The 24,495-nt window shown below is 41.3% G+C and overlaps 1 protein-coding gene across 3 annotated transcripts; it reads left to right on the top strand.

Moving 5' to 3' along the window:
* Positions 1-636: 636 nt before the first annotated feature.
* styk1a (serine/threonine/tyrosine kinase 1a) lies at positions 637-20,097 on the top strand (the record flags this gene model as incomplete). Of its 3 annotated transcripts, none has more annotated exons than XM_080442402.1 (10): positions 637-962; positions 5,443-5,510; positions 9,805-10,011; positions 10,609-10,845; positions 11,918-12,171; positions 13,117-13,197; positions 14,554-14,768; positions 14,919-14,959; positions 15,733-15,829; positions 19,902-20,097. In XM_080442402.1, exons 2-10 carry the CDS (start codon positions 5,444-5,446, stop codon positions 20,095-20,097), a joined length of 1,395 nt encoding a protein of 464 aa, XP_080298528.1. In that variant the 5' UTR covers positions 637-962; position 5,443. The 3 variants fall into 3 exon arrangements, with proteins under 3 accessions (XP_080298528.1, XP_080298530.1, XP_080298529.1); XM_080442404.1 differs by having other exon boundaries at positions 11,918-12,099; XM_080442403.1 differs by lacking the exon at positions 637-962 and adding an exon at positions 1,956-2,251.
* Between the last annotated feature and the right edge of the window lie 4,398 nt (positions 20,098-24,495).

A 24,495-nucleotide genomic window follows, 5' to 3' on the forward strand; every position in this document is an offset into this window, starting at 1 on the left:
GATACTTACAGTCAAACCACGCCCACTTGGCCAGAAGATGAGGGTGGAGGCAGTCAAGGACTTATAGGTGAGGGGCCAGTCAACACCACCTGCTTTGACCACACACACACACACACACACACACACACAGGTTACACCTCACAGGTGGTAAGGTATGTTGTGCTTCTGTGATTTTTATACCAGTTCAGTCAAACTAGTATGTAAATAAAGCAATGAGAGTGATCTCAGTGAAATATAAAAAGGTGTCAAATAGACCTTTTTTCTTTTCTTTTCTTTTATATTCTGGTATAGAAGATGCTCTGGATCAAATCTAGACACACAGATAGAACAGAGAAACCAGAGTGAATGAGGAAGACCTAAGACCTGTGCACACGCACACACATACATGCAAGGATATTTATGCATACAGACACACAACCAGAGAGACACACCTATGCACGCACACACACGCACATGCGCACACGCACACGCACACACACACACACACACACACACACACACACACACCAGGTGATAAGGGCAAGAAGGAGAAAGGTGTTGTTGACTGGAGGGTGTGGCCCCAGAGAGAGAGAGAGTAAGGGCGAGAGAGAGAGAGAGAGCGAGAGAGAGAGAGAGAGAGAGAGAGAGAGAGAGAGAGAGAGAGAGAGAGAGAGAAAGAAGGAAGTGGGACAGAGGGAGAGAAAGGCACAAGAACAGAGAGTTTATTAAAATCAGGTACAGAAGCTTCCAGTGGAAATGGATCTAATGCTGAATGGATGGACATGGGACAGCCTGTGGACGTCGTGACATTCACCTGGAATCTCCCATGAGAGAAAACATACAATATGAACGTTCACACTTGTCCGAGTGTTTTTTGGAAGCTTAAAGTAAGAGAAATATTGCACGCCTTGGATACTGCGAACAACACCCGCCCGCCCGCAGCCACGTAGACGACTGGACTGGAGCTGAGGACAGTATGCCAGGTGAGGAGAGGACAGGTCCGCTGAATCCGATCGTTTCACTGTGTTCACTGTTCCCTCACACTATAACCCCCCCATAACTCTATACAGCACCGTTTCCCAAACACTGGGAACACTCCCAATTCGTATGGATTGCACTCACATAAACAACAATTCCACAAAAATGCACCGATTTTCATGAATACAAAAAAATCTAAAGAATTTCAAAATAAAATTCAAATAATGAAATAAATTCCCTAAATTAGAAAAAAAACAAGTTTATGAAGTAAAGTGAAAATAGACGTGTTGTGAGATTGTAGATCGGCTAATTTTCACTACTTTTTGGGTCCCAGGGAGATTTCTCTTTTGGGTCTCGAGCTAAAACGTTTGGGAACCACAGCTCTAGAGCATCCAAATGAGTTACAGATCTATTTGGAACCCCCTCAAGCAACCCTGAGGGTTCCTGGACTCCACTTTGCAAAGCACTTAACTAGAACAAGGCAATCTGAGAACTACTGTGTTTGTGTGTGTGTGTGTGTGTGTGTGTGTGTGTGTGTGTGTGTGTGTGTGTGTGTGTGTGTGTGTGTGTGTGTGTGTGTGTGTGTGTGTGTGTGTGTGTGTGTGTGTATGGGGAAGGGGGACACACATACAGTGAGTGTATTTTGACTGTGTGTTGTCAGTAGAGTGTCCTCATGCGTGTGGTTAATATTCTTGCATGCATATAATGGGTACTTTGCACTGTTTTGATTGTGCGTCTGTCTGTGTTTGACGGTGTATATGCATGGACGTCTGTGTGTATACTGTTAATGTGTATGGGTGTGTTGTTGATGCTTGGGAGTGTGTGTGCGTGTGCGTGTGTGTGTGTGTGTGTGTGTGTGTGTGTGTGTGTGTGTGTGTGTGTGTGTGTGTGTGTGTGTGTGTGTGTGTGTGAAGGAACAATGTAGACAAACTGGTTCAGTGACAGTTCTAGAATGTCACAGGGTGCGTGGGGGTGTGTGCGTGTGTGCGTGTGTGTGTGTGTGTGTGTGTGTGTGTGTGTGTGTGTGTGTGTGTGTGTGTGTGTGTGTGTGTGTGTGTGTGTGTGTGTATGTGTACATGTTCAACCACATTGAGGGAGAGGTTAGGATGACAATGCAGAATCGGCACGGCTGGAAAACAAAAAAGAAGTAATTAACAAAACATGTTCTTGAAACACACCCCGGAAGAAGCTATGCACAGCATTCAGAATACCGTGATGTCACGCAGTCTGCTTGAAATATAGATGAGCAGCAGCACAGTAGCTGACCACAACTCAATGGTTGACAGGCGGAGCGGTGAGTTATTTGTACTAACTGCACTTTCATTAACATAATACAACAGCAGACAACAGGTCATGGCAGATCAGGATACTGAATTAAACTGAATGTAAATCAGGGGGTTATTTTCTTAAAGCGGCACTATGTAACTTTTTTTTAATGAATACATTTGAATTTTGTCCAATCTGTATGGTAGAGTATATAACGTATACAAGTGGGGTGGTTGTATTTTGTCTCCCTGCTCTTCTATTGAGACATTTAGATCGTGTCAAAGGTCATGTCTCACCTAGACACAGGATCTGACAAGAATTTTGACCTGATGGTCAAAGATTCAATTTATCCCCTGAGCAAGCAGGCAGGCTCCATTAGCTCAATGGTAAAAATGTCAGTGTGCACTTGAAACCGGGTTCAAATCCGGGATAGAAGAGGAAAGTCATACATGAACAAATAGAGAAAATAGTCGTTCTACCAAGGTCACAAAACGTCATGAGCTTTTTTGATCGGATACTTTTTTCTTTCTTACTTGACAAAATGTTATAGATTTGTCAAATTTGCCCATGGGGTGGAAGCCAGGGTTAATGTGGTTAACATACATTTTAATGATACATTCTTAAATTGATTGATATTATGAAACATAAATATCAAACATTAGCCTGACACTCGGCCTGAATTTTTATTTCTTTTCACTCGCTTATTCAGTCTGAAAGCCCTCTCAGTGCAGCAGTTTTCTGAGATGGGGGCGTGGCCAAAGTGGGACTCTTTGGCGCGCCATCCCTATTGGGCCGGTTAGATTTTTTACCACGAGTATCCACGAGTTCGAAACACGGCGCTAATTTGAATTCTGAAAAGTAACCGTTTTGGACATATGAGATTTCAGAGGCGATATGAAAGTTCCCATTTGGTCGCACAGTAACCGGTCTGAAAGTAGACAAGATGAAATACCTTTGGATGGTATGATGACTAACTATAACTGGACCAGCTATATATGCTGTAATAACCAGCTCATATGCTTACTATGCTCTTTTTAATGAGGTTACATGAAAATTAAAAAAAGTTTCACTTAGATCTGGATGAAAGTAAAACACCTTGTATCTCTCTCTAACTTACATTCTCACCTTCTCTCAAATCCTACAGTGCAAAGGCCAATATACTCACTTTATAACATCCCTCTCACTCTCACTTTGATCTCTTAAACAGCATGTGTTTGTTTAATGACGTTTGGTTATGGTGTGTAAATTTGTTGCAAGAGATAGCGTACCATACAGTACATTCAACACTGGCCACTTATCTGTTTGCGTTTGCAGTTTATCCATTTCCTCAAACACACAAAATCATTGATGCAGCTTGGATTGAAATCAGTAAATGAGTACTTGGCTAACAGTCAACGACAGGGATTTTAGGTGACAGCCAAAGTATATGGTTACAGTTAGAGTTACACTGGACCAGCAGTGAGAAGATTGGGTCTCTAAACTGAAGCCTATTGTGATCACCTGATGGTTCTGTTTTGTTAAAAGTCGTCTCAAATAGGGCTGTCACGATTATGAAATTGTACTTGACGATTAATTGTCACTCAACTAATTGTGATTAACGATTTCATTTTGTTTTTGTTGTTGGAACATGGAACATATGAATACAAATTTAATTTCTGTTTTAGGTTTTGAAGTTGCACAAGGCAGATATGAAATTACTGACATATTTAATAATTTGATACTTTGATAGTGGAAATAGCTGAAAATAGTGGGGAAAAAATATATACATATATTAAAAGATTTGCAAAAAAAAATCACGATTTTTCTAAAAATAGCAGATCTACAGGCTCATAGCGTGTCACTTCATGCAGCGCTATAAGCTTGTAGATCTACTATTTTTGTATAGCCAAAAGTATAAAATAATGGTTATAGGCAGCTAAAATCTAACATGACACAGATGTGTTCCCGGATTGAATGGGCTACGGTTCTGATTTGGGCCTGGTAGACTGACAGTTACATATTGCTTACATTTGATAAACAAATTCAGCAGGCAAGAGAGCAGACATTCAGACATACAAAGCGGTTGCTACGGCAGCCATTGCGGCAGGGTCTCTTGCTTCAGAGAGCTTGCCTGTCCATCCCATAATGACCCTCTGATCCCTTCATTTGAATATACAGTGCTAAACACCTGTTGCAGCGCTCTGGTTTGGCAACGGTTACAGAATGTCTATTAAACTTCAACTACACAGAATTCCATATCCTAAATGAATGTTCTTGTTTTATGAATGTTTTTTCAGTTTTAAGTGTCTAGTCTTTCCGAGTTGACTTTGAGGATTTCAACTCCTGTTATTTTTAATGTTTTATTGCTTTTAATTCTATTATTTTAAATTCTTATTTGCTTGTCTGAGTTTTTTCTTCTCTCCCCTGGCCCCCACATACACACACATGTAAAGCGTCATTGATTACTACATAAATTCCAGATATTATTATTATCATTATTAGTCAAAGTGATACGCGTCATGTTGCGAGCGTGTACAGTAGGTCGGATTTTTGCTATTTGTCGGAATCCTATTTTAAAATTGGCTTATGGGACGACCGGTCCGTCCGGCGGGCAGACCTCTGATGTCACGCTCATGTCACCATGACTCAGCCAAAAAGGGGACAAGGACTGACAGATAAAGATCTCCATACTATATGGGCATATCAGTCAGATTGGCGGTGCGATGTGTGTGTGAGGGCCGCATAGTGGCCCGAACTCTAGATGTGAGCAAGTATATGTGGCTTAAATGGTTAAAGGCCAACAGGCCACGTGATTCATTTGGTGTTGTGATATTTTTCATTGGAATTTAGCCTTCCACTTCAAGTGACAGCTAAGAGTCACTCGATCTGAACTACCTCAGGGAAAATCACTGTGGTATGGCGCGCAGCAGCAAATTCCGGAGTGATAACGTAACTCTGAAAGTGTAAAAATTGACCGTTTCTACCCGTACAGGTCCATTTCTTTACACTTTCAGAGTAACATTCACACTCCGGATTTTACTGTGTAAAGACGCCTGGATCATCTAAGGTTTTACTGCCCGTATAACCTAACCCAGCTCATACGCAAGATTTCAGCGCCGTGCGCTCTCTAAGCTTTAGAGGATTTGCTGCAGATGCTGAGTAGTGGTAATGCTGATGTCTTCCTCTAGGCTGTGGGTCATGTTGATCTTATAGTTGTGTTTCTCTTCTTCCCCTCGGCAGCATGTCATCCAACTCCACCCACTCCATGGAAAGACCTGATCTGTGTCTGCCGGGCGACACCGTCTGTGGTGAGTACACCACCTCCTACACCACAGGTTTTAAAAGTAGAGTCCAGGGATCCCCAGGGTTCCTTGAGGTCCCTTAAAAAGGTACAAATGGACCCGTAAGGATCTATTTTGTTCCATTTGTACACTCCCAAGAGTTATGGGGGTCCTTGAAATTAAAAGGTTTGAGAACCACCGTCCTAAACTATGCTCCTCTCCAATATGCCTCATGTGCCTTGAGTGGGGGCCATTAGCCACTATATCGTTGTTGTCGGGCAGAAACCTCGTTATCTGCATTTTTCAACTTTTTCTATGTTTCCTCATAAATTAATGCCCTACTTCGTCATACTACAGTGTCACACAAAAGGAGCAAAAATAGCCAATATATGGATCTACAGGCGCTCCTCCCAGTTGGAGCTCTCACTGACAGGGGAGCCAGTGGGGTACCACAGTATGTGTACTGTGTGTGTCATCCATATCACTCCACAGTTCAAGAATACAATTTAGGCATTTAGCAGATGGTCTTATCCAGAGCGACATACAAAGTCTAAGATCAGAGAGTAGACGGCATGGTCCCTAGTCAACAACACACGACAGGGTAATCAGTCTTCACCACAATAGTAGATATCACAATTTGTTATCAAATAAAGCCCAAATGGCAGTGTTGGCTGAAGTAACACCACCCAGCCTTCAAACAATATCACACAGAACGCTCCAATGGCATTGCAACAGGGGCATGATAAAATAATCACATGAAGAAATGGTTACAGATTTCCTTGTTAAACAGCTGGGGAAAACACTGCCGAGTCACTGTTCAAATGCAGAGGTGGAAAAAGTACTCAAGTACGCAATTTCTCAAATGTAAGAAATGTATAAAAATCGTTTGAAAATAGCAGATCTACAAGCTCACAATGCGTCCCATCGCAACACATTGTGAGCTTGTAGATCGGCTATTATCAAATGGCCGAAATGTATAGGGCTTGAGTGTGTATGTTTTGTAATAATAATAGTAAAAGTACATTATTTGTCTCTGAGATGTTCTGGGGTAGAAGTAAAAGTACTGAAAATTGGAAACACTCCAGTGAAGTAAAATAAAATACCTCAACATTAGTTGAGTAGTACAACTAAGTGCAGTACTTGAGTAAATGTACTTAGTTACTTTACACCACTGTTCAAATGTAGGACATTACAAAACAAACAAGACTATTAACAGTCACTTGACACTTGTCATTTGATTGCATGTAAACGTCTTCCTTTTCCTAAAAGAAAGGATGCAGGATCTTACACTGGCACTCCATAATTTCCCTATCCATCCAGCGTGGTTCCTTCCAACACAATTCAAATTGTAGTATTTTACTAAATGGCATGGCTCCTGAGCCAGTACCCAAATTCTGCACCCTCATGGGAGTTTGTAGTCACACAACCTCAATGGCTTACCGCCTTCCCTACATCAATAACCTATTTGCTAAACACAATCATTTTGAACATTATACCTTAATTTAATTCGGCTCCACTCAGTTGTGGCTGTTCATGCAATGCATCATGGTTAGGATACTGCTGGTTCAGGCACCATTTAGCTTTACTAAAATAAGTAACAATGCCTTGACGAAAGCAGGAAATTCCACTGGCCTTCAGACGTATATAACATATTCAAATTCTTTCTAAAGTTAAGCTGCTTTAAAAAACAGGTGAAATAACTCTTTTGGCAGATTCTTTCATGTTTCAGTGAAACTCCTGGGAGAAATATTTTTGGACTGAATACAATATATTACTTAATTCTGTGTGATGGCTTTTTTTTGTAGTAGACTAAATGTCTTCAAATTGACATGTATGACATCAAACTCAACAATGTCCAGTATAAGTTGAAGATTATATTGCATTCACTGATTAACCACTTGAACGCCAGCATCCCTATTCTAGTCGTCAAAAATAGCAGATCTACAAGCACACAACGCGGCACGTTGTAAGGCGTTGTGAGCTTGTAGATTGGCTATTTTCGGCAAAGATATTTGGTGTAGAGTGAAAACCAAGTACAGTCGAAACTCATGTCCGTTTGAGCTTACATGTTTAAGCTCTTCCCTGAGGTATCATTACTAACACCATCTCACGTACAACTATAAATGAGGATTATTTCAAGCTGATTATAAGCAATGACTGTTTCTCTAATCCAACCAAACCAATCAAACTGTCTTATTACCTTCAAATGGATTCTGGAATATTTGTAAGAGATTCAATTCACAACTGTTTTTGCAGATAAGGATTACTCTAATCAAGTTATATGTAATCCAGTATGTACGAATGTCTGCAATGCAGTGCAGTAGATACAGTATGATTGTAGCAGGGCTTGGTGTGAGGGAACAGATGACAGCAGGTTTTTTTTATCTTGATCAGGAATAACAAAGCTCAGCTGATTGCCATGTATCAGTATAATCCCAAAGTCGCTATCACCACACGGACAATAGAAGGGACAAGACAGAGCAGATGGGTGTGTGTGTGTGTGTGTGACTGTGTGTGTGTGTGTGTGTGTGTGTGTGTGTGTGTGTGTGTGTGTGTGTGTGTGTGTGTGTGTGTGTGTGTGTGTGTGTGTGTGTGTGTGTGTTGTTGATTAAGGGTACGGTGAGACACGCACGACTGAATCAGTCGTTTCTGTCCTGTCCTGCATTCTATGCGAGGGGTGCAGCTTCTCGTTTTGGCGCAAAAAAAATATTCTTGAATGAAACCATTATGTAACCATTGTTTTGTGGAAGTTGAAACTGATCTTTCACAGCATAAACCTTTACAGAAGCACAATACCTCTGATTTATACAGTTACACCCATCTGCGTGTTCTATTGTTGGCCACTGGGAGCTTCCCAGTAGAACCAGTCTTAGGGTACAGTCACACATTCTAGCGTGAGGTGCAGGCATGTGATTTGAATACGTTACCCCACCGGAAGCTCCGCACCTTCGCTCACATAGAATTGAAGGGAATGGATGAATAATTACTTTGTGACAGCACCCTTATGCTGTTGGGCACACAGGGATGACCTGTACAACCACAATCTTGTAGTGGGATCTACCCAGTAAAATTCCTACAAAATGATGGCCTACTATTAATTTATTTCCGGTTGTGTGAGACTAAGTAAAACCATAACACTTTGCCCTTAATTTTTGCTTTGCTTCTTGTTTTAAATTAGTTTAATTATTTCGTTATTTAAACTTTTTTGCCTTCTTATGCCTTTAAACGCCATGTTATGCGTTATGTAATGCACCCAGCGTTACTGTAAGTGCCTTTCACAAGAGCACCGGAAAAGCATTTGTTTTTCATATTGCATACAGTAAAGGATTAGGCACAAAGATAAACTCTTTCAAAGGGTTTGTTAGTCTAAGATGTTGGTCTTGACACTTCCTTTTGAACTGTGATACTGTGGAGCAACAGTCACACAAGCTTAAAAAAACTCAAGGAAGCATTTGTTGAGATTGACAAGGTAATTTATGCCATGCCGTGGATTACTCAGCACACTTTACAATGGATCATGAGTTCATGACCAGACAGTACGGTTTACAAAGGGAATGTCATTTCACATTCCAGCTTCCTCACTGGTTTGAACATTGTGTGTGTACTTTACTGAAGGTGTGGTGGTGGATGGTACTATATTAAAATAGTACAGTGTCGTCATTTTGTGTGAGTGACGGGAGGTTGGGTTTGAGTGTTTTGCAATAGACAAGATAAGTGACAGGCTTTACTTCAACATTACAATAACAACTGGAGTGGTATAATATTGTTTCTAAACTTGAACTTGTAAGATGGTATTCTGTAGTTCTTAGAATTATTATGTGTCTTTGCTTTCCAAGAAACACTACACAAAATCATGTGCTTTTGATCCAAATATTCTTCCACTTAAAATAAAGGTCTACCTTGGCTCGTATTGCTACCTTTCTCATGCACGGACGTTCTGGAGACAAAGGACATTATGCTACTTCTATTGTCTGGCCACTCATGGCTTTGACTGTTCTGCACTCTCCTTGATCTAGCATTTTTAACAGTTTGCAAAATAAAGGCACAGTGGCAGAGATTTATACAAAATAATGCTAAAAGGATAACCCAAATAAGCCCAGGGTTTGGTCCAGTGTATTCAATTCATCGAGACATTTAAAGACAATGTCTTTAACTATTCAAGCCTCATTTATACTTCGCCATACGGTGTCGCTTCCTGGAAACAGCCAATCAACAAGCTCATAACGTATTGTGATGTGACATGTAACGAGCTTGTAGATCTGCTATTTTCTGCAAGCGACGAGATAAAATTAAGCACGATTCTCCCATCCCACCCTTTCAGTGATACGGGACTACGAGACGGAAGTGATTGTCGTTCCCACCCTCCTCCTAGCAGCCTTCCTGGTCACCTGGGTGGCTGTGTTGGTGCTGAAGTGTTGCCCCGGGCACAGGCGTGCACGAGCCACCTCCCCTCTGCCCCAACACCACCACCACAGCTCACATCACCGACACACACGCAACCACAGGCGGGAACTACAGGGGATTGATGGTGAGTACGCGCCGATCTGGAAATGTGTCGTATTCATGACCCTGTTTATTTACAGTACATCCGTCACTTTTATTGTTTCTCATTGACTTGTTGATGTTGTTAGTATCTTCTGAATTACTCTAGACACTCAAGTGTATTGTAATTTACACCTAGGGCCCTATCTTGTGCACCACCTTCCCGCATACTGTATGCCTAACTTTTTTTGCATTTTTACCATTTTGAAAATGTTTTTAAAATAGCTAAAATAGCCGATCTACAACGTGTCGATGTAGGTCAGCTATTTTCACTATTTTAAATAGTTTTTCATTCAAAATAGTAAAAAAAAATCCAACAAAGTTTAGGCATAAGACTTAGCTGAGACTCTTGTCCAGACTGACTTAAAATGAATTAGGGCTACTCAGTCCTTAATAACTTCACTACTCTATTCAGATAACATGAGATGAGATACTATGAGATAATTATGATGACAAAGAATAGACAAAACAAGATTTCCCAAGATAAGAGCTCATATACTGTACGTACAGAAATATGAGCATAACATGTGTAAAGTATGAATCCAGATAATATGTCACATATACTGTACTTCTCTCCCTATAGCTCCCGCGGAACTGAATGTATTGGAACATGAAGTACTGCCAATGACGGTGCAACAGGTCCAGCAGAATGCCAAACCGACCAATACCGCAACACCACAGCAGACCAGGGAGCTCCAGCAGGGACAGTTTAGCCGGGTCACTCCTCTGCCTATGTCCTTCTCTATCAAACGTGACACTACAGTCACTCTGCACAGGGCCCTCTTGGACAACCGCAATGTCATCCTCAGGGTCCTGAAAGGTACTATCCTATATGCTACACCAAAGGGTCTTCAATGTTTTTCAGGCCAAGGACCCCTTAGCTGAGAGACAGATGAAGCAGGGACCCCCACAACTTTTTCATAGATTCCATATGGTTTCATAGTTTGACAGCACAATCTTCAGTGTATTTTGGATTCATGTTAATGTATGTTTTCAAATATTTAACCACTTAAACCGTCAATATTTTAAATCTCACTCTGTACTCTGTACTTAGTCTGGTCTTTTCCCCCCTCTACACCAAAGCTCTTTGCCCGAAAATAGCTGATCTACAAGCTTCAAGCTTGTAGATCTGCTATTTTTGGCTAAAGTTCTCCTCGGAATAGGGATGCTAGGGTTCAAGTGGCTAATGAAAAAAATGGAAAAATAAAGTCCCTATCACAAATATGTGGCGGTACCCCTGTAGTAACTCTGAGGACCCCCAGGGGTCTCGGACCCTCTGTTGAAGACCCCTGTGCTACACTATATTACACAAAACAATATTATCGTGGACTAAGACAACTGAATTAAAATGTGATTGTTTTTCATTTTATACATTCTTGTCGAGCAACTCAGAAGAAAAAATATAGATTATATCAATAGTATGCCATATGGTGCATTTGGCAGCGGCTCAGGGGGTACTGTAGAGCGGCCGCTTGGGAAACGGAAGATTCCCGGTTCAATTCCCTGCTCCCCCTCTGTTAAGTGTCCTTGAGCAAGACACTGAACCCCCTATAACTGCTCCAGATGAGCAGGTTCTTGCCTTGGATGGCTTCCTCCACCGTCGGTGCATGAATGGGTGAATGTAATGCAACACTGCACCATATATGCTATATAGTACTATATCAAATTATATTGGACCAGTATTTCCACAGCTACTTTGAGCCACTGCCACCTTTTACTACTTTGAAACACTTTGAAACGCTATAATGTTTTGAAGGGGTGCCAACTGCCAGGCATTCCCGTAGTGTGTGTGTGTGTGTGTGTGTGTGGGGGCGGCAAAAAATAGAAACTACTTCTGACCTACTGAAACCAAACGCACCGAATCGACCTTCCGTCTTATATCTTCCTTCCAGAGTCAGCAGACGACGACGAGCGCCAGCACTTCCTGGGTTTCGCTTCCTTCCTGTCCGGGCTGGGGCCGCACGCCTTCCTGCCCGCCCTGCTGGGCGTGGTGTCGCTGCAGACGCCGCTGGTCACGGCGGTGGAGGAGCTGCCGCACAGGGACCTGTTGGGGTTCCTGTGGAGATGTAGACAGGTAGAGCGCAACCTATTTGTGGCGGACGAGGACACAGAAACAATGAGCCATCGCTGGCATCCGATCACACTGGTAGAGTTGGTCTAACGTTACACACAAACTGTCAGAGAGAGATTATATTCTTCATTCTTTATTTATTTATTCTTCGTTTGGATCTGTCTCACTCCCACTTTTCCGACCACAGTCTTAAGACTCGCCTCCTCTTCAGACTCTACAGTGCCTCGCTCCCACACGCTCTACTTCTATCCCTTCTTGTCACCTTTGTTAAACCCATTAAAAAGGGACCCAAGAATGACTTTTTTCTATCGATTAGTCACCCCATGGAGACTTGAATTCATGGATATTTTTTTGTTTTGGTCGCATTCCTAAGCCAATAATCTGATGACCGGCAGCGGGAGACACAAAGGACTCTTTGTGTCTCCTACCGGAACCGCTGCCTACCTAGGAATGCGATAAAAACTTGAATTCAAGTCTCCATGGGGTGACTAATCGATAGTTAAAAAAAAGTATTTTTTGGGTGAACTCTCCCTTTAAGACCTGAGGCCGATTCTACAAATGCCTTCCAAATAAGTAGTTCTCACACTTTCAAGATTTTTCAAAAATGTTCAAAAATAGCAGATATACAAGCTCGCAGTGTGGCACGAAGTGACGTTCTGTGAGCTTGTACAGTAGATCTGCCCCTCCCCCCAAAAGAGTCTTGTGATTTTGATTAGTCCTGGGCTGAGTGTGTATGAAGTTTCTAAATGTATTGGTATATACCAAATTACCAATACATTTTGTGAAATAATTAAACATTTACATATTTCACAGATATAATAATACTATGTATTGAAATGTATCAATCTAATTATTTCTGTGGACTTAAAATCATTGTGTCATTTGATGGCCTTCGTGCCCTGGCCTTTGGCCTTTATGCCCACAACAAACAAGTACACAACCAAAGGCCAAGTAGTGGCCTTGCCCATAAAATGATGAAATTCCAGGCCTGATGCCTACACTGTAAATGTCTTTCTGTAGGATAACACAGGCAGTGAGAGTCCATGTGACCTGACAGAGAAGAGGATCTTCATCATGGCAGGACAAGTGGCCTCTGCCCTGGTTAGTTACACCTTCATTATGAACTGATTCAAGCTCATCTCTGTGGCACTTTGTATTTGATTACATTTTCCTTTCTTTACAAGACAAAAATTATTCGGTGGTTGTTCGATAGAATGTGCTTTAGTCCAGTCTGTCCCTTCGCTTAGCTTATACTGTATATCGTTGCTGTCAGGCAGAAACCTCTTATCTCCATATTCTAACTGTTTGTGTTTTTTCGTATATTAACGCCCTACGAGATCGTACTACAGCGTCACACAAAAGCATCAAAAAGTAGCAGATCCACAAACTTGAAACGCGGAATGGCGCATTTTGAGCTTGTAGATCTGCTACTTTTGCTACTTTTGAATTTGAATCCTGAAAAATAACAGTTTTGGAGGTTTCCACCCGACAGAGACGAAATGCCAGCAAATGTCTTCTACAGTTTTCTGAAAAAACGTATGTTGCTATAATATCAGTGGTTCTCAGACTATTTCATGTCAAGGACCCCCAAAATGTTATGTATTTTGCTGCGGACCCCCATCTCAAAATATGTTGTTCCAGGGACCCCCAGAGACAAATTTTCAAGATTTTTTAAAAACTATAAAATAATGGTTAAAGTGGTTACACAGATGTGTTCCCGGTTTTAATAAATTAGTAAACTGTCGTAGCAGTCCTCCACCGAGTATTGCACTTTTCAGACATTATTTGTCAGTGAGTGTGTGTGTGCGTGTGCACTACAATATGTGTGGGAGGCTTTGTTATGTTCCCCCTTTGTGCTGTACTGTGAACAATATACAACAATATAAACATATTTGGATAATGTGGCTACAGTACACAGTATGTCCAACATTACAACCGAGCTTGTACAGTAGATCTGCAATTTTTGGGTTCATGTGGTTAATGTGGGACACAGTTAATGTGAACAGCAATGTGTGTGTGTGTGTGTGTGTGTGTGTGTGTGTGTGTGTGTGTGTGTGTGTGTGTGTGTGTGTGTGTGTGTGTGTGTGTGTGTGTGTGTGTGTGTGTGTGTGTGTGTGTGTGTGTGTGTGTGTGTGTGTGTGTGTGTGTGTGTACATACAAACAGAGAAATGTACATTTAAACACATTTGAAAAACAGCTGCTATGCTATTTGTGGCTAACTATTTCCGACAGCAAATGCACAATTCGTACAGCATGGTTTTGTAAGTTAGACTTCCCTCAGTTGAAATATAACAGCTCTGTGTACACTACACATAATTTCTATTCCCTTTCAATTGTACATATATTATTTTGTTTTGATTGTATTGTTCCACTTTTGCTTTGGCAATGCAAATGTTTTCTCGAGCCAATAAAGCCCTTTGAATTGAATTGAATTGTGTGTGTCCAACAACTATCTAGGAGTACCTTCACACTCAGAACTGCATCCATGGCAACCTGGGGGCTCGCAGCGTGCTGGTTGGTGGAGACCTGACGGCCAAGCTGTGGGGACTGGGCTACGCCTACCGCAGGACAGCTCAGGCCAGAGCGCCGGGGGACATGGAAGCCATGGAGATGAGGAAGTGGCAACCTCCTGAATTACTGGCCAGGACAGCAGTCAGTCCAAGCAGTGATGTGTGAGTGTTCCGCTACCACCGATCCCCTGCTGGAAGAGCAGATTTGTGTGTTAAGCCTATAGTTCAGGCCAAAGATTTGTGATTAAAGGAAAAGTGGACATACCATAATGCATTCTTCATAGACTTTCTTCTATTCCATTTGTTTTACAGCTGGTCTTTTGGCTGCCTGCTCTATGAAATGATCACACTAGGTGAGTAGTCGTTATGCTTTAATGTGTTATCCTGGGTTTAAGGTATATTGTCAAGAATCACTTTATTTGTCAATTTCCCTGTGAACTTACATTCCCCCTCAGCAACATAAAACATCAAGCCTATCTAAGAAACATAAAAAGAGCAAAACTAAGACGCAACATAAACTAACATTTCTTTTTTTTACTTGTACTGTATGTCTTTTACCAAAATAAAATCAACCAATCAATAGTAACTGTAAAACAGAATAGCTGAAAGATAACATATACTGTAAATAAAACAATGCAGAGATGATGACTGGATTACACTTATAGCAGGGCTTTTCATTTTCATGTAAAGGACCCCATTAATACCTACTGTATTAGCCCTCAGAGAACATCTGTTATTTTTAGTACAGAGGAGAGTGAAACCTACCTATGATCTGAATTATTCTTATACCGTACATTCTCTCTCCTAGCCAGTGAAATAATAGTGAAATTAAACTGTTCCGTAAGAGGACCCCCTGGAAATCCCTTAAGGACCCCCCCCCCCCTGCAAGTGTCTGATGGGGGAACAGTATTTCATATTCTTTATGTATGTAAGCACATAGGGAAATTAACAAAGGCATTATTAGTCTGGATAGTGTAGATCCATTCTAGATATAGTGTAGCTCCTGCCACTGGCTGATGTAATGACATGAATTCCCTTGGGGATTGATTGTGTTTCAGTAAAATCACTTCTTTTTTAGCGGGGTACACATACACCCTTGTAATTGAATGTATCATTCTGTCTTTAGGGGAGCCACCGTTTGCTCAGATCATGGCCAATGAGCTCCTTCAGTACCTCCAGAGAGGCAAGACGTTGAAGAGACCAAGCACCTGCTCCAACACACTGTAAGGAAGAGATAAACTACAATACTCCAATTAAATAGAGAAACTTCTTAGAATAGAGAAGGGCTCTAGTCTATGGGTAACCCTGAAACATGACGAGTGTCATGTGAACTATGGCTAGTCTAGGGGGTCCTCAGAGTTACTACAGGGGGGCGCCGCCAAATCTTTGTGCAATAGGACTTTTTTTTCCCTGCTTCATCTCTCTCTCAGCTATAGGGGGATCCTTGGGCTGAAATACATTGAAGACCCCTGGACTAGATTAGTGGTTCACAAACTTTTCCATTTGAATCTCAAAAGTGTTTGTGGTCCACCCATCTGACCACTTAACACGGCAGCCAAATGGCAGCAGTTCCCCAATGCATGCAAATGCTGAGGCACACTGAGACCACGTCCACGTGTGCCTATATGGATTTTGAGACAGACAACCACACATTAGTATTGCAATAGCCTACTGTATACAACTACCCAAATAATTGAGATTTTTTTTTATATCCTTACTTTGTGCACACTCATTTCTAATACAGAGGGAAATAATATATCCTAAAAAAAAGCACTTGTTATTTATTTTCAAATATTTTAAACTTTTTAAAAAACAATATCTGATCTAGTAGCTCAACAGCGATATGAACGATTAAGTGCTATAGGGTCTCTTTTATACAGATAAGAATGTGCCTTGAGATTTTGATTCTGTGAGAAAAAAAATCATATTTAATTATATGATATACTATATTTAATAAATACCCTTTGTTCTGCAGTTTAAAAAAAATATCCCACAGAATCAATTGTGTGGTCATGATTCACCAGGAGCCTGGATAATAAAGCAGAGCAGAATAGAATATAACATATTCTCAGCTTCCTTCTAAATTTCTTCCTGAAAGCCACTTTAGACACACACTTGTAGACAGACAGGCAGTGTAGGCTACTCACCGAATGGTTATGGTGGTGACTTGGTTTGTCTTGTCAGGCTGGTGACTGTCATATATCATCCAGGTGCCCAGTTATCTCCATCCCTAAGTGCCCACTTGTCCAGGTGCCCACATGTCCCTGGTGTCCAGGTGGTTTTGGTGCCCAATTTTCCTGGTGCCCAACTCTCCAGGTGCCCAGTTAACTCCACCCCTAAGTGCCCACTCGTCCAGGTGCCCACATGTACCTAGTATGTATGTACCCATATGGTTTTGGTGCCCAGTTGTCCCTAGTGCCCAGATGGTTTGTGCCCAGTTGTCCCTACTAGTGCCCAGATGGTTTTGGTGCCCACCTGTCCTGTTACCGTCATCATTATGACCGTCTTGATCCAAGGCTAGCTAGCTGGTGACTTGATGAATCAATGTTCCTCCAACATATGTTCAACAAAGAACAAAGGCCTTGACCAATAATGAAAACCAAAATAATGAAAAGAAGCTAAACTAAAGTAAAAATATAAGTAAACGGTTGAGAACAGCGTTGGTGCCTGCCTTCCACCTTCGAAATGAGCACAGCTGTCAATTGATTGGCTGGTGCCTGGCACGAATTGTAATCGTTTTCTGGTCTGTCACCACTCACCAGCAGTGCCAGCGGTGGAAAAGTGCTCACATGTATTACTTAAGTAAAAGTATCAATACTGGAATAGATATACTCTCTTACAAGTAGAAGTCCCGTGTTCAAAATGCGCTCGAGTAAAAGTACAAAAGTATCGGCATCAAAATAAAGTACCAAAAGTACAAGTGTGCAGAATTTCACAGGTTCAAAACATCTCTTGAAAATAGCCGATATAGCTAGCTCACAATGCGTCGCATTGAATGGTTTAATTGTTTAATTGAATAGTTACTTCAGAAGTCATGCATGTTCTCTCAAGAGTCATACAAAGGCTCTAAGGTAGCTGGTACTGATCTCAGTGGAGAAGTGGAGCCAGCTTTAGCCTGAACAGCATCACTGAGAGAGGTTTAAGACCGACATCTAGAGGCCATTCTGTAGACCTACAGGTGGTTTTTAAGATTTGGTCATGTGTCATAAAATGAAAGGATGCAATGTAAACGGTTAAAACTAACAGGATTACATAGCCTAGCCCAAGAGGAAAAGACATTACATAAAAATAAAAAAATACTTAATTTTCTCTTTACATTACACTTGTGTAGCAGAGTTAGAAATACACCAAATACCTGTGTATTTGGTGTATTTCTAACTCTGCGACACAACGTGTTACACTTGTAGCCTACTTTCAATCATTCATTTGAGGACCTATTTAAATGTCCACAAGTGCGTCAGTTTTGCTTTAAAAGTTTAAATAGTCAAGGTCCAAACTATAAAAACAAGTTACAGGAATAATAGAAACAAGGTATAATACTACTAGAATATAAATATAAATTAGTTTATAATACGATCATTGATCAGTAATAAGTGTAGAAAATGGGTGTGCCTAAAGAAGTATCAAAATTACAGATTAATTTAGATATATTCCCTGGGTTACTGAGGTAGGATATATATATAACTATACATTGTAGCCAAAGGAAAATATATAAAATATTGGGAGAAAAAATGATCAACTGTGGAGTGCCTACAATAAAGGCTGTGTGGGGGGCTGTGTTTTCCCCAAATCCTCATCAGATAAAACACAATTTCAAATAAGGCCATAGTATAAATCAACCATGAATCATCACCTTTCTAAGATATCAGAGATTTTTGCCATAAAAAAACTACTCTGATCCTATGTTTTAAAACATGCTGGGACAAAATGTAAGCTTCAGGCTAAAGGTAGAAGGGTCAAGCAAATCCTAATCTGAAAGATCATAATGATCAGTTTTGAAATACCCAATTTGCAGATCTGTTTACTTCGGGGTCTTCAAAAATTTTCAGGCCAAGGACCCCCTAGCTGAGAGAGAGAGAGAGAGAGATGAAGCAGGGACCCCCACGCGTTGTATAAGTTAACCACTTAAACCCTCAATACTTGGAAAACTGAGCTGCTCTTTTTACCCCTACCCCAAACCTCTTTGCTGAAAATAGAAGATCTACAAGCTCACAATGCCTCACGCTGCCTGCGAGGCGTTGTGAGCTTGTAAATCTGCTATCTTCGGCTACTGTTCCCCTCAGAATAGGGTTGCTAGGATTCAAGTGGTTAATGTAAAAAATAAGTTCCTATCACGCAAAGATTGTAATTCTTGAGGACCCCCTAGGGGTCCTGGACCCCCTGTTGAAGACCCCTGGTTTACTTGTCCTATTGTAATGAGTTTTTTCTCTAGGTCATTCAAAGTCTGGTCAGATGATGTGGGTGAGAGAAGTTCATAGGAAAATACAAGGTGATGTCTCAGTTATAGCAGCATAGAAGAAGAGCGATGCATCGGGAACACATTGAGTCTCAAACAAGCGTCCAAGTTAACATGTTCTAATTTATTGAAAGACAAGCAGTCACACATATACATTGACAGAATTAGTGTTGGACAGCCCACCGAGGCGGTCTCGTATGGGCGTAGCTATTACACAAATAAATTATGCCTATATGTGTAAGTGAGTGAAGTGCAAAAGTTCATCAGCTGAGATAAGCGAAGACATCGGCAGGGCCCCTTTGCTACATCCTGGATTGTCAGACAGATGTGCTGATGGGAGGATGTGCTGTGGCTAACAGGGACCCGATGTTGAGCAACATCAGCAGGCTTTCACCACGGGTGCAATATGGCCTCCCGCACGGGGCGCTATAGCCTCCCCGATTTACAGGAAGTCTTGTAGATGTATTCTGTAGATAACTGTCATTTCTGCAAACATGTAAACAGTTCTAGGCTAGCGTTTTACCAAGAAACGTTAGGGGGACAAAGGGGACAGGAAATAAGGTTAAGAAGCACTGCACCTCAGCACTTCCATCCACGACAGGTTGCACCCTAACATAAAGAAAGCCAATTACTTTTTCATTATGTCAGTGATGTGAAACTGCATACGAGGAGTTAGGTAAAGAAAAGTTAGGTAGAGGAAAGAGCATTGTATAATATTCACAACACCTGTCTGATAAGTTTTGTAAAAACTGCACCTGTGCAACCTCTCATGGGGAGTCCCCCCAGGACTGGCTTGTAATGAATCACTGCTTCATTATAATCCGTTGTACTTCCTCCAGGTTTTCCATTATCAAGTCGTGTTGCCAGTGGAACCCCCAGCAACGACCCGCCATGCCTGAACTCATCAGGAAGCTCCAGTCGGGAGAGAGATCAGCCAATGACAGGACTGTCCTTCGGGTACCTGAGCCACTGGACATCGAGAAATACCTGAGGGAGGCGGGATACGGAGAGGCGTACAACTATGCAGTCTTCTGATTGCTTGAGAGTGTGATCAATTACAAGCGTATCAGCCAATAACAGGACAGTCCTCAGGTTACCTGAGCAAATAGAACAGATAACTACCCATATGGAACTACTGTACCAAAAGGGAGGCTGGATATGGCAATCTGGTACCCAGAACTTCAGGCAGCAGGGTGGGGAAGCCCTGCTGACGATGCACTTTGAATAAATGGTGACTGATCATATTAAACAGGGGAGCACTGCAAGTTTTTCAGGATTTTTTGGTATTCAGCCAATCACAAGAGGCTTCCTGCCTCCTCTCTAGTTTTTTGTTTTCTTTTTGTTTTGTTTTCAAGATTTTGTACAGAGGCAAAATATGTCAGAACCAAACAAGTCATGCAAATACATTGGAATGGCTTTATTTTATACTATATATTAGGGAAGAAATGTGGTCAGCTAGGTGGTCCAAAACAACCTAGCTGAAAATCTTCCTCAGAGAGTTGCATTTCTCGGTTTCTTGGCAAGCTACTCGGTTGGATTCCAGTTGGAACGTAAAATAACGCAACAGGACAGAACCAAGTGGGCTCCACCGGATTCAACTTCCTTCCCTTTTTTACTTGATTTTCAGTTTGTAACCCATCACAATGCAAAGTCAACCGAGTGGAGAGGTGAAACTATGCACTGCAGTTTAACCACATGAACCTGCATGAAGCAAAAAAGGCATATCTACAAGATCACAACGTGCCACCACACCTCACAATGTAACGCACCGTGTGCTTGTAGAGCTTCTATTTTCGTCTGATATTTAGTGTAGAGCTAGCTTAAGGGGGCCCTGGGTGACTCCAGTTAGCTAAGGGTAGAAGTGATTAAAAGAACACCACATTTGAGCACTTGAAAGTGACATAAGCACACACACCTTAACTGTTTGTATATTGAGAGAGTAATATATTAATTTTATATGTGTTATTTGTAATATATGTTTATGTGGTATAGAGGTCTATGCCCAGGAAAGAGAACCAGATTTTCCCGTTTATGTTTTAGCATATTTGACTTACAGGTATCTGCTGTGGAGCTGTGGTCTGCTGTGGACTGTGGTTGTACTGAACAGCTTCTGGATGCAGGGGATCTGCCTGTAATTCCACACCCAAACACACTGGACCCCAAATATTTATTAAACAGTCTGTTGAGGGAAAACATTTTACTCTTTATTTGTGAACGTGTGTAAATGTGCAAATGTGAAGCAGTTTGGTGTAACACGCAGGATTCGACGTCAGGTCTCCCGCGTGGGAAGGAACACTAAAGCCAAACATCTAACCACTAGCCTAAAGGAAAACCCCTCTTAGCTGGGTGAAATATTAGGCTTTTGGTCTTTATAGGGAGAGGCTCTGAGCCACTCTGCTACACATGCTCAACAAAACATTTTACCTGGATAGATAGATTAAACACTAGACAATTTCAAGAATCAAATTCAATTTCAGAAAAATCTTTTAAACGGTTCTGCAGTCCTTTGTTTCAGCACAGGAACACAGAGCAGTATATTTCCAGTGCAGACAGAATGGCCAACTGAGGAAAAGAAAAACTTCCAAAAATAGGAATAAATAAACTTTTAATCTATGGCCTTTAAATGACTCATATTAATTTCTGCATATCTGCAAGCTTACGCATCACAATGTCACACCTAGTGAGCTAATTTTGGTGAAGAGATTTAGTGTAAACAGAAAAAAAGCATTCAGCCAACTCATGTCCGTTTCACACAAGTATAGAGAGTTTAAGTAACAGGATGTTTTAAAAAAGGCGTCTCCACTTCCTTTCATCTGTTAGAGGTCATGGGGGGAGCATCTTCCATATCAGGCAGTGATGTATGTGGTAGGTGTTTTGCCGATGGTTGTTATCCTGAAATCATAAAGTCAGGGCTCTCACTTCCTCTCTGTAGGCTGTCTCATTTTTATCTGTAATCTAATCTCTCAAGAACAGATTCAGAGCTGCGCTTGAATCTGTCAGGAGCCGTGTTGAGATCCTATGCACATTGGCTACAAGTGGGCGGGCCTTCAGATCAGGAAGCAGGCAGCGCTTTACCCAATCTAATGTAATGGGCGGGATTTACATATGTGCTCTCGCTTCCCACTGAAAACAAACCAAAACTCATTTAAAGGTAGGGTAAGTGATTTGCGTAGGTTAAAATAATTGTTAAATAGCTCTATATTCTGATAGTACTCATTGATATAGAGTGTTTGTTCAGTATTAGGAGTCTCCTTGTCTCTCCACCTCTTTATTAAACAGAAAATGCATTTTCGTTTCAGTTTCAGTTTCATTTCCAAGTTTATCCAACCAGGACAGAGAACTCAATCAGGATACAGATTAAACAAGTGAAATTGGAAGTGATGACACTAAGAAATGAGCAGGTAAAATTGGAACTGGAACACTATACTAATAAAAAATGGGTACTTTCTCCTGATTGGTTGAGATTTTGACACCTAACGAAAAATGTATTTTCTGTTTATTAAAGAGCTGGAGAGACAGGGAGACATCTGTTACCGAAAAAACAGTCTATAGCAATGATCACTATCAGAATATAGTGCTTTAACCTTTTAACAAAATACTTTTTGTTTTAACCAAAAAATATCACTTACCCTACCTTTAACAATAGCGACAAAACCACGGAAAGATTTTTAACTTGTTCTTTCATCATAGAAACAAGTGGGCTTATAACCAAAACGATCCATGTTCTTTGGGAGAAATGGTGTTAGTGTTCCGTGGAGAAATATTGTTAGTGGGAATGAAAAAATAGGCGCACCACCGGAAGTGGAGGGCTGAAGGCATGTCCAAACCCCGGTTTCCAGTGAGCATGTGTCTAGTTAATTCCTCCGCCCAGAGTCAAATGCAAAAGTGAAAAACAGCAGAGGGCGCTATTTTTCCTTTTTATTTGATGATGGGTTCCCAGATTGTCTGTAATCAGACCCAATGATGTTGGTGTCATCATCAGCAGAATATGATGGAGTTTGAGCTGTGTGTGTCATGGCCACACAGTCATGAGTGGACAGGTAGTACAGGAGGGGTCAGAACACACATCCTTGGGGTGCTCCAGTGCTACAATAACAGTCAGTGTGGAGGAGACTGTTGTCAAGCTGTACCACCAGTTTCATCGCTGAAGTTAAGAGGAACATCACATCTCACAGATCCACACTTTGTGAGATTTACATGGCACATTTGTCCAGTTTCCTTCCATATGCCACATTTCTGCACAGTTCCATTTGGTATGGTTATCAGGCCATCCTCTGCGCCAGTACCTGCAGAGTAAACAACATTATTTTAACCTCATCCACTGAGTCACTCACATACAGACTTTGATAGAATTACAATAGAAAATGTATAATATAATGTCTCACCCTGTTGTCAGTGCTATTCCATCCACCCATGTCCATTTTCCCTCAGTTTTGTTCAGACCAATCCAAGATGAATAGCGAGGGCTAAAATCTCTGATGAATTCCTGATAATTTGTGCACAATTGAACCGTAATTAGTTTTCCCTACATTCAGGTTTTAACTTTAATTACATCACATGTATCTATGTGGGTAATGGACACCTGTGACATGGTTGCGGGTGCGCAACCATGTCACGCACACGCACACGCACACACGCGCACGCACGCACGCACGCACGCACGCACGCACGCACGCACGCACGCACGCACGCACGCACGCACACACACACACACACACACACACACACACACACACACACACACACACACACACACACACACACACACACACACACACACACACACACACACACACACACACACACACACACACACACACACACACACACACCTGTTCTTCTTTACTATTGATGACCACCAGATCTGCTCCTGTCTTCTGACATTGTTTTCTACCTTCCTCCCAAGTATTTGTTTTAGTGGATCTGTTATAACAGCTGCATCCAAAACTCCTCCATCCACTGGGACACGGCTTGTCTTAACATCAAACAGGAGTTTTAGCAATGGAACGAACAAGTCATAAAAGTGAAAAAAAGAAAGAAAAGGAGAATTGTCAGAAATAGGTGATTTTACATCTACTAGCAAATCCGTAGTTTAGAGATCAGTGAAATGAGGCGTAGAGACCATCACCACACTAGGTCAGGTACAGTACACAAGCAGCCAGCTTGCATAGTTCAGCAACATGATATTGAGATTTGTGAGTCTTTGTTCACAAACGTCACACATAATAATTTACTATCATTAGCTAAATATTGGACAGGTAGCCCAGACCATTATTGTTATTACATTATAGACGTATGACATAATGGTACATTACCACTACATCCCTGATAATAATAATAATAATAAATAATAATGAAGTATTTCATATTCAATCACAATGTTTGTAACATCTCTCACCTGTAATAAGCTGGTTGATTTTACATAACCGGACA

The sequence above is a fragment of the Gymnoscopelus braueri genome (assembly GCF_963280865.1).
Source record: "Gymnoscopelus braueri genome assembly, chromosome: 11".
Taxonomy (NCBI): Eukaryota; Metazoa; Chordata; class Actinopteri; order Myctophiformes; family Myctophidae; genus Gymnoscopelus; species Gymnoscopelus braueri.